Source organism: Anoplophora glabripennis, unplaced genomic scaffold (assembly GCF_000390285.2).
Source record: "Anoplophora glabripennis isolate ALB-LARVAE unplaced genomic scaffold, Agla_2.0 scaffold526, whole genome shotgun sequence".
Classification (NCBI taxonomy): Eukaryota; Metazoa; Arthropoda; class Insecta; order Coleoptera; family Cerambycidae; genus Anoplophora; species Anoplophora glabripennis.
Genome location: NW_019416710.1, coordinates 283,143 through 294,388, shown reverse-complemented (window position 1 = coordinate 294,388; position 11,246 = coordinate 283,143). Strand labels below are relative to the sequence as shown.

Genomic DNA, 11,246 nt, shown 5'->3' with positions numbered 1-11,246 from the left:
CCCATCATAAGGGCCCTAGTTCTCGAAGTTTTAACCTTATTCTGCATTAATCTATGGACCTATGGACTGAATGAAAAATTTACATTGGGATGTCACAACTCTCGCAAGAAACTCCAGAAGAACCGTTTCTCAGGCCAGTCCCTACCTGCTAGCGTCGCTAATCCCCTGCGATACACACCCGAGACAACGACCCGGTTACCTTGAGATCATTACCACGAAACGTATGACATCCGATCATATCAACCTCACTTTACAGTGTCTTACACCCTGGTCAAATTGCATGCGGTGTATTATACCAAAATTAATCCCTTAATAAACAACAACACGGAGCGCTAGGTGTTGCCTGACATAAAATATTGTCCATTCGGAGAGATGAAAGCGTCAAATTATTGGACCTTAGAGACGCTGCTCATATAAGATTTCATATATCACCTTGCGGTTCTCCTTTTTTCTAGACTGTAGGATGAGTCAGAACATACATATTTACTTTTCAAAGTTAGAAAGTTGACTTTTGATATTTAATTGCATCGGTGTATACAAGGTGTTTCATAATAACATACCATAAATTCTAGGGACAATGAAACATAAAAATAATATGTTTTCCCATTAACCATTCCTATCGTTTTCAAGACACAGAACGTTATCTCCAAAAGCACCTACTTGAAATTTAGTAGGCATATATTTTGAGTCACCTTAAATGACCCTGAAGACAATTTTCTTATTTACTTATGTATTATACAGGGTACAGAGAAAAAATACAAGTAAGTTTGTGTAGAGAAATGATTAATTGTAATAAGTAATAAAAATCTATAAAAAATATAAATACGAAAAAACACCAATTGCGAGTATAAGGTGATAAAATTAAATATTATAAAATACACCACCAAAAGAACTATCGTCAAAGATGATATATTAAAAATACACATTGAGGAAAAATAATGTTGTAAAATAAAAAAAAATTGTTTGCCAGGTGAGGTGAGAAAATACTGTCCTTTTGATAATGTCATTTCAATCACAGCCAGATTTTGGTAGATGTACATATTAGATTTTTTCAGTCGACTTTCCTAATTTGTATTCGCTTTGTTAATCAGTATCTTTGGTTTAATAATATTTTTTTAATTTAATATAATTTTTTAAATGTTATTTTACGAACTACTTCATGTCCAGTTCACAGACGCTGCAGTAACCAATAGTCGCTCGTGTATTCAAGGTCAGTGTTATGTACAGGGTGATTCACTATATTTTGACCCCCCCCCATTATCTTTTTTGTTTTAAGAGTTATAAATGTGAAATACAAAAGTTGCACAATTTTTTATGAAGTTTTAGAAAACTTTTGTAATTTAAATGGAACAACCTGTATATTTTTACATATTTGGATAGAACGTTTCCTGTCGAGCATAGTCATATAAGGTTTGTTGGGCCCATCTCTAACAATAAACGAGATACCACTAAAAACGAAAAAAACGCGTCTTATTAAGAAAATATATAATTATACTAGACAGGGAACGTTCTATCCAAATATGTAAAAATATGCAGGGTGTTCCATTTAAATTAACAAAGTGAACATCTGGGATCATTTTCGACTTCATTTATTTTTCTACTATCATTTTCGAAAATTTCATAAAAAAATCGTGCAACTTTTGTCTTTCACACTTTTTTATAACGCTTAAAACAAAAAAGTTAAAGGGGGGTCAAAATATTGTGAATCACCCTGACATGAAGTGGCATCTAAAAAGTGACATTGTTAGGTAAGTTCGTAAACTATATGGAATTTTTTAAATCAAATATGATAAAAATACATCGATGTCATAACAATAAATGTCATCACCACAGGAGACATGTGTCTGCGGTTTCCGTTGTGTATTTTTATATGTATAATGGAAGATAAGTTACATACAAAATATCAATTCGTTTGTATGCTATTTAAATATTTATATATTATAATCGGCATAGATTCACGTTATTTAATATTACATTACCATTATTTTTGACTCGGTAAGATAAAACAAGTATTTCACCAAAAATACATGTTTTAAATATTGTAATTCTAATTTTTGTAAAGATTAACTCATTAAAACACTAATAAAAATATTGGTATAAACATTATATATTATACAGGGTGGCCAAATGAAAACGAAACAGAGCCATTTTCAGGAACTGCGTCAAGATTGTAGAAAAACGCTCAGACCCGTCGATTTTTGATTAAAGGGGGACATTCTTTGCTGGTATTTTTGACTCCGCCACTTTCACCCCCAAGCATAACCCCAAAATATTTAAATGGCATTGGGGGTTGAGTAATATTTCTTTTGAAAGCTCTTACAATTCTCTTTACAACAGACTTTAAATTTTATAATTCCGCCCAATACTTTGAAAAAAATTTACATTTTAAAATTTAAATTATGTTTAGTTGCTTACTTACTACTTAGTTGATTAAATGTTCAAACTGATGACCGCCCGCTTCCATACAAGAATAAAGATTTTGTTCGAAACGTTCGCGCACATTCCGAAGCATTTCCGGAGTGATTCGACGGCATTCGTCGACGATTCTTTGACGCAAATCTTCCAGCGACGCTGGCTGTGTTTTATAGATTTTACTTTTTAGGTATCCCCACAAAAAGAAATCAAGGGGCGATAAATCCGGTGATCGTGGAGGCCACTCAATGCTGCCTCTTCTCCCAATCCAATTCCGTAGAAAACGTTGGTCCAAATACTGACGGACAATTAACGCATAATGCGGAGGAGCACCGTCCTGTTGAAAAATCAAATGATCTTCATCATACTCTGGAACATTTTCAATAATATCAGTCAAGGCAGGGTCAATAGCGTCTTCCAGTAATTGCAAATACATTTGGCCAGTCAAATTACCAGGTAGAAAAAAAGGACCCACCAGCCGGTCACCGAAAATTCCAGCCCATACATTTAATTTTTCCGGTTGCTGTGTATGCACCTCGTGAAAAACTCTTGGGTTTGAATCGGACCAATAGCGGCAATTGTGACGATTTACCGTCCCGTTCAAGAAAAAACTGCATTCATCAGAAAAACAGATGTTAAAAAGGAACTGTGGATCGTTCCCTGCTCGCTCACTCATTATTTCGCAAAATTGCAAACGGCGGTCATAATCATCCTCATGAAGTTCCTGGACTAAATGTATTTTGTATGGATGGAATTTATTCTTCTTCAAAATGGTTTGTATGCTAGTTCGATTGATCCCAGACACAGATGCCAGCTGCCTCGTACTTAATGTAGGATCAAGATGAACTTGTCCCAAAACTGCAACTTCACTAGCTTCATTAACTATAGGTTTTTCAATTTCTCGTTTTTTATTGGCTACGTTCCCTGTCTCTTGAAATTTTTTTACTAACTCTAGAACATACTTCCTCCTGACATGTCGATCTTGATGTTGTTCATTAAATAGCTGAGCTGTTCTATTCGCACATTTATTGTTCATAAAGTAAAGCGAAATGATATCTACCCTTTCCGCAATGGAATAAACCATAGTGTTTAATTTTCAAAAACACAATTAAATAAACTACCAACCAACGCTTCCAAATAATACTAGAAAATAATTTGGAATCCACTAATTTTACGTTCATTGTGTGTGTATAGCATTTTTTACAATTGTGTTTTTTTTATGAAAGTGATAACAAATCGCCAAAAACCAATGTAACGCAAGAAATACTAAATTTATACCATTGGCGTACTTAACTCGAATGACTGACATTGTTACCGTTACTAATTATTGTTTGTACATAAGTTCAACTTTAAAAACAAAATTCTTAATAAGTATTGGGCGGAATTATAAAATTTAAAGTCTGTTGTAAAGAGAATTGGAAGAGCTTTCAAAAGAAATATTACTCAACCCTCAATGCCATTTAAATATTTTGTGGTGATGATCACCCTTGCTTGGGGGTGAAAGTGGCGGAGTCAAAAATACCTGCAAAGAATGTCCCCCTTTAATCTAAAATTAACTAGTATAAGCGTTTTTCTACAATCTTGACGCAGTTCGTGAAAATGGCTCTATTTCGTTTTCATTTGCCACCCTGTATATTATAGATAAAGCAAATATAAATAAGTTCTGAAAAATGAAAAATATTGTAATTCAGTATCGTATTGACTATTTTCTCTTCTTTGTATCATTACACTTTTTTCTTTTTTATTCCTTATAAACTTATTAATTTTAATGTTTGAAGTGGAACCGCATATCTTTTGTATATAGTTATTTGTAATTAAATTTGATGTGGTATTTTTTTTTTGTATACATACATTAATAAAGACATTTTATTGTTGATACACTGAGATTTTTAACGCACGGCTTTTTCTTAATTTGTATTTACCGTAATAATTATAATTTTCTTTAATATAAACACAAATAACAGTTATTCGGTACGACCAAAATTACCGGAAGAAAATTCTACCAAAAATATTGTCCATATTTTCCCTATTTTATTATTAAATATTAGTCGACATCAACTCTATATCAAATGCTTAACGCTGTTATCGGAATATGATTGACTCAAAAGAGTTGTGTTCTAAACGTTCTGCTGAGTCGCATTTCCTTGACTGTAGAAAATTAAAAGGATCAAAGAACTCGTAAATAGCATTTTATGGTACGAATAAAGTTTAAATATACTTAGGTTCTATTATTATCCAAAGACATAGCCAACTAATTCTGCCAAACTGAATTTCATACAAATACAAGTAAATTAAACAGTCTTTTTATCAAATAATAAGACTATAAATATATAAAAAATTCAAATAAAAAATAATATTAAACATTTCCTAACCACTGTGAAGATTAGAAGAGTACTGGTCGAAGCGCCAGCGAAAGAGTCCATGAATTGGCTTTTCCTATCACTGTAAAAAAACCGGTGTGAGTGAAAGCAACAAAGGTTCGGAGTGAATCCATTGAGTGAAATTATTGAGTACATTTTCACTCAATATTGGGCATTTTGATATTTTTACTCATTTGTTATTATATTTAAACTAAAACTGATTGTGTGAGTATACTTTCACTTAAATATAGGTACATACTCCTTAAATAAATTCTTCACGTAAACTCGTTTTTGGTACACTTGTACCTAAATCAGAGTATCTAAATGTCCTCATTACTGAGTGAGTTTAAATGTATATTAACTTCGAGTAATTTGAATAGCGCCGTAAAGATTGTACCACTTATATATTGCCCACAGTTGATAGGGCCCGTTAGATGCTCCAGTAAAGCGTGATCGCTAGGAGAACAGGCCCTAGCCGGCGGCGACGGGTCTCAGCTGGCGGGTCTCAGTCAGGACAGGAGGAGCCCCCGCGAATTAATAAATTAATTTCAACATGTCTACTCTAAATTGGTTTTATATAATATATAATTTGTTTTATATACTCAGAATAGGGTCAAAAGTTACTCAACTGATAGTTAGCATTCATTCGGATTTGAGTAAAACTCGCTCATTTCTGATGCAATAGTTTCACTCAGTTGTACTCATACTAATAGAGTGAAAATGTCACTCAATCGGGTGTAAATAGAAACTAATAAATTATTGAGTAAAATTCAGTGAAATTTGAGTGAAATTTTTTTACATTGTACGAGATACATATACCTACTGTTTTTCAACCACTCTGACATAAATTATGTGAACATTTCACATTTATGTGTTGCTACTGATTATTGTTACAATTAACTACTGTGTTTTTATTTTCTAAAGCAAGAATAGCAATCTAAAGTTGTTTTAATGTCGTACTGTTTTTAAATTGAACAGTCTTTGATCGTGTAAATATGTGCAAAGATTATGTAAATCATTAACAAAATAAATTGATAAAATATCGAGTAAAAAATAACGAGAATTTGCGTATATTCTTTTGTTTGAGTTTGAGGATTTAGTTCATCGGATTTCGGCAGAACCTTTTATGCCGTTTATGAGGAGAACACCATTGGCGATAGCGCAACATGGAAATGGTTTTCTCGTTTGAAAGAGGATAATGATTAAGTGAACTTTTTTTTGTTTCAGATTGTTACTGGTGGTGAAATGGTGACTTCAAGTCAACACCAAGACTAAAAAAGAATAGCTTAACCCTAATAGAAAAACAACTCCCTGTGCAAAAACTAGTACTTACCTATCCTCGTAAGCTGATGTGCATCTGATGCGACAAAAAGGCGTAGTCTACTGAACAGCTTTTGAGGAATGTGACAATTACTGATGTTTAGTGCAAGCAACCGTCAATACCAAATTTACTATTATGAGCATAATCACCGTCATGGAACATCTTGAAATGTTTTATTGAAAATTTTCAAATAAGCAAAATTTCAGAAACGTTCGCTAATCTACTAACTAGTTCCTTACTAATTCTCCTACATATTCAGCGCCTTCCTACTATTTCGTATATATTATATTTAAGGAAACTATTAACGTGTGCATACTTATTTCTTGTATGCCCTCATTCCCAAAAAAACTGTTGTGGGCGAACCAAAAACGTGAAAAGGCGCGGCATATTGTGTACCATTCCACGCTGGTTTGATGACTTTACGAGCCGCATGTGAAATAAATAGCTAAATTTCTTCGAAATTGTTCAGATCGTAATCTCTATTCTACATAAGAATTTATGACCACCTTAATTTTATTATCAAAATTTCATTAATCTATTTAATTTGGCATTCTGACAATGAAATTCAAATATTCTATAATTTTTAACCAATCAGGGCAGAATTACTTAATCTGATACGCAAGTTTTGCACTTTATTTATTAACAACGTATTTCAATTAATATTGTTAACAAAATAAGTTAAGATTCCGTTGTTAAGAAAAAACAGGAATGTAGGAATGTCATTTTAATATTACCAAGTTTTCACCGATAGAAAAATTAAACTTGATTGTTTTCAATTGGTTAATGAAATTTGATTGCAAATATATATTATCTACATGTCAGAAAACAATTTTCTCATTTTGAACCCGAATCTGAAATTGGATTCTATTTTCCACAAAATTATACAATAATTAAAATACCGCTTTGGGAAGAAAACACTATTTTTAGAATATGGACTAGGTCTTGCACAAAAAATTATTAGTATATGAGTCGACTCATCTTTCCAGGATAAAATAGGTTATGTGTGTAACCCTGTTGAGGCATCATCTACTGAACTACTAACTAGTTAGCTACATGCAAAAGTCAATGTTTATTGAGATTTTTAATGTACAGGCAAATGACATATTGAATGCTATATTCTCAAAAAGAGGTACGACATCTACTTCTGTCAAAATGTCAATTATATTTCGAATGAATTCTTCAAAATCTTTAGAAATGAATTTGATATATTAAAGAGGCTACATACAATTGAGCGAAATTTTTGTCAATAATGACTTGAGAATTAAAATTAGGTACAGTGAAACCAAAATGTCCAATAAACTATACGACATTCTGGAAGAACCACGTCAGGTTAGCAGCGAAGAAGAAGTCGATTCCAAACCGAAACCGAACACATTTTGCGAAAAGGGCCTTTTAATATCAATAATCGCAGATGAAGACACGTGTGTTGGTTTTCTTCTAGGAGGTATAGGTGAGGTAACAGAAGATCAACGACCTAACTACTTTGTGGTAAATAGAAAGACTAAAAATACCGACATTGAAAAGGCTTTCAAGGAATTTTCACGTAGAACAGACATCGGAATGATCCTTATAACAAGGCAGGCTGCTGATATGATACACGCTGTCATAAGCTCGTACAAACGAACAGTTCCTACAGTAATGCAGATACCTGGAATATATGGACCTTATGAGTTCATCAATGAAGACGTTTTACACAAAGCTGAGGTAAGCCTGATAATTATTTTTTAGAAGCCCAATCTTCAATTTTTATATTTATCATCATTTATCATCACCAATATCTAATCTAAAATTTTAGTTAAGAATGTAAAGTACAAAAACCAAACATGCAATACGGCAAATCAAAAAACCATAAAGAACTGTTTCATAAACAGCAGATAAATAATAATAAATAAATAACTTCAAACAATGTCATGTACCTAGTACAATAAAGGAGGGGACGCATTAGGCGCTCGCGGTCCCGTCGCATCGCAGACCAAGGCTAGTCTTGATCGCGCGCGGTGAAGTTTCTTCCCATGTTTTATAATGTATGCATTCGCACTAGACATTCCCGAGCTCGTCTCGCTCGCATCGCGTTCTCCACAGATCTTTTCCAAAGAATCTCAGGAGACCACAGAAGAGCCAATAAAAATGCCTCAAAGAACTCATTTTCTTAACTATTAAAACAATAAAGTAACTATTTATGCAAAGGAGAGCGCGAACAGGATTGTATACGATTGTCAAATGCGACTGAGTTGTAAAAAAACCTCGATCAGCTCAGCCCAAAACGGTCCGCGATGCGACGGGACCGCGACCGCCTAATGCGTTCCCTCCTTATTACCCTTCTTTAAAAGAATTTAAATTTAAACTGATATGATAATATATTTTATAATAGCTTACAAAATCATTTAATACGGATAACATTTTTTTTTACTCATAAAAAGGAATGGTCACCAAGATCACCAGATCTCAGTCTCAGTGATCCTTTTTTTTATGTATCGCTACTAGTGTTTATTTTGTCCCTATGGCAATATATTGTTGAAAAAATTTGTTTATCCATTCTGCACTGAAAAATTATTCCGCAAATCTAATTGAAACGTTAAGAAACGAACTCATAAAATTTGCCTTTATGCTGGATTTTTTATTTGTTCTGATTTATATACCCTTCTAGATATAATGTTTTTCTGCTAAAATAAACCTCGTGAAACTTTAGATATAAACGTACACACAATTTATTTATAGAAGCCTACCTCAACCATCGTAAACGAGACCCTACTATTCTTCCCTTTCTGATTTTCTGATAGCTATCTCATACAAAGATACTCGTACATTCAACAATAAAACGATATCCGTCTTACTGAATAAATGAGGCCACTAATATATCATGTATAGAATGCGAGAATTTTTATTGATCAAATGCTGGAAATATGTCAGGTTGAAATGAACAAAGGTGCCTAAATGTAGAGATATCCAACAATAGTTTCGATATGTCGACGAAATATCCATTCCCTGCATACTCTATGTCATATAAACAACCTACACCGAGAGAAAAAGACTATCAGAAAGTAAATATCTCTTAACAGTTTAAGTGTTAAATATTGGCTTTTAATGTTACTTTAAAATATTGTTTTAAACATTATCTGTTGTTTACTTAAACAAGTATTTAAAATAAAATTAAGTAGGAATTATTGTTGTCAACGCAGTTGATTTATAGGGGATAGGATACAGAGGTGATTAAATATTAGAGAAGAATTCTAAGAAAACCAACCGAAATCATTTCAGTAATTATTTTGTTTCAAAATAGCTTCATTAGATTATTCTGAATTTTTCTTGGCGAGCAAATACTTGACACTTGTAGAATACTGAATGACAATACCAATATTTACCTTTCAAGGCACATTTAATGATATTTTAACGTAATATTCTTGAGACTGTAAGTAAACCTCATCTGAGAAAGTTGAAATTGTAACCCCTACAGTGGTTACATCGGTAAATAGAGAATTTGATTTTCTATAATATGGTGCAAATAAATACAGGATGTTCCATGTAAAATGACGAAGTTGACAGCTGCTTCCGGTATAACCAGAAGTGCTACGTTGATGGCATTATTTTCATTGAAGAAAACATATCTGATACCTCCCGTAAACAAAATTTCATAGTCATATTTGGTTCCTACGAAACGTTTAATAGACCACTTACCGTGAAGAACCCTGTATACATATAGTAGTTAAAATCATTCCTGAACCATTTACTTCAAATTAGAAAAATTGGATTATGATAAAAAAAAGTGCGCAACTTATACATACCTACTAATCGACTTGTCTGAGCATTTGTTTTTAAACAATTTTTTGTCTGAATATCTTGAACATTTTCAACCCAATAACATTTTGAGAACTACTGTAATTAATAAATTAATAGTAACAGACCCAAACATTGCGTGAATAAACTAATATGAGATAAGGAATGATTGTCAACTGATTTATTTTCAAGTAATTGATATAACCACAAAGTTCCTAAACATATACTACCAATAACAATAATTTACTGCAATATTGACATTGAACTTAATTAATAATTGTTCACATACCTATTGCCTCTGGCATTGAAATATATGAATAAATTAATAAATAATATTCTCGAACGAAAAGTTGTGTCAAAAACATTTTGTATCTAACTGTTTCACAATTCAGATATTATTTCATGGACTGGTATTATCGAAACCATCCAGTACGTGGTACAAATATTATTAGGTAAGTAAAAGGGGTCATGGCTCATATTCAAATAAAATTGATGACATATTTTCAGCCTGGTTAATTACAGTTGAACGTTGAATATTTCAATTAGAATAAACTATTGGAACTTTAGCACCTTGATTTAGGTTCCCAACTACGTTGAACACAAGCGTAAAGCACCTTAAAATTATTTATTCGAATTTTTTTGGTCTCAGGTACTACAAAGTTGTCAAAGAAAATACTGAACACTCCATGTTCTCTATCTTAATAGTGGGTGGGTTTTAAAATCCATAAAAACTTTTTTTTGCATTAGCTCCCGAGAAAGTCTCGATCATTTCTATCAAAATGTGCCAGATTTTCATTTAAGTAGTTATATTTAGCATGCAAAATTTGTATTTTATCTGAAATTTGATATGCATATCTAATTTCGCCTACGATGCACCATAAAACATTTTTTGTCCTATATGGTGTGTCACGTTTTGATAATACTATGTACAATTATTGTACAGGGCAGACAAATTTCGCATTTCTCATATTTCCCCAAGACATAGACAAAATATATTTAAAATGTTGATATTCGAAAACAATTTTGATGCAAAAACCATATCTCGATATCTAGATTCATTAAACAGATGCAGAATGTTGTTTTATATTTCTGGACGTTTTCTATGAAGTATAACTTTTTCATTTGTAAACTTTTAAATGAAAATATTGATTTTCGAAAGGTTAATTACCTGAAATGAACCAGGTGAAGTGATGTGTATTTTTTTCAGAGAAGTTTAGATAGACCTGGTTTGACGCAAGAGTTTATTTGATTAATTTATTTTTTCACTGGTGACAATATCCAAACAAAAGAGTAGAAACAGAAAAAAAAATTGCGTAGAATCCAATGGCGTACGCCATATTTTTCTATAACGTAGTTTTGTAGGTTCAATCAAAACTTTA

The 11,246-nt window shown here is 32.4% G+C and overlaps 1 protein-coding gene across 1 annotated transcript; it reads left to right on the top strand.

Moving 5' to 3' along the window:
* The first annotated feature begins 7,380 nt into the window (after window positions 1-7,380).
* LOC108911480 (V-type proton ATPase subunit F-like) lies at window positions 7,381-7,821 on the top strand. The gene has a single exon (XM_018716423.1). It carries the CDS (start codon window positions 7,381-7,383, stop codon window positions 7,819-7,821), a length of 441 nt encoding a protein of 146 aa, XP_018571939.1.
* The last annotated feature ends 3,425 nt before the right edge of the window (window positions 7,822-11,246 follow it).

Bases quoted from the DNA above. Each gene is read 5' to 3' on its own strand.
- LOC108911480 (XM_018716423.1), top strand. From the start codon at position 7,381: ATGTCCAATAAACTATACGACATTCTGGAAGAACCACGTCAGGTTAGC.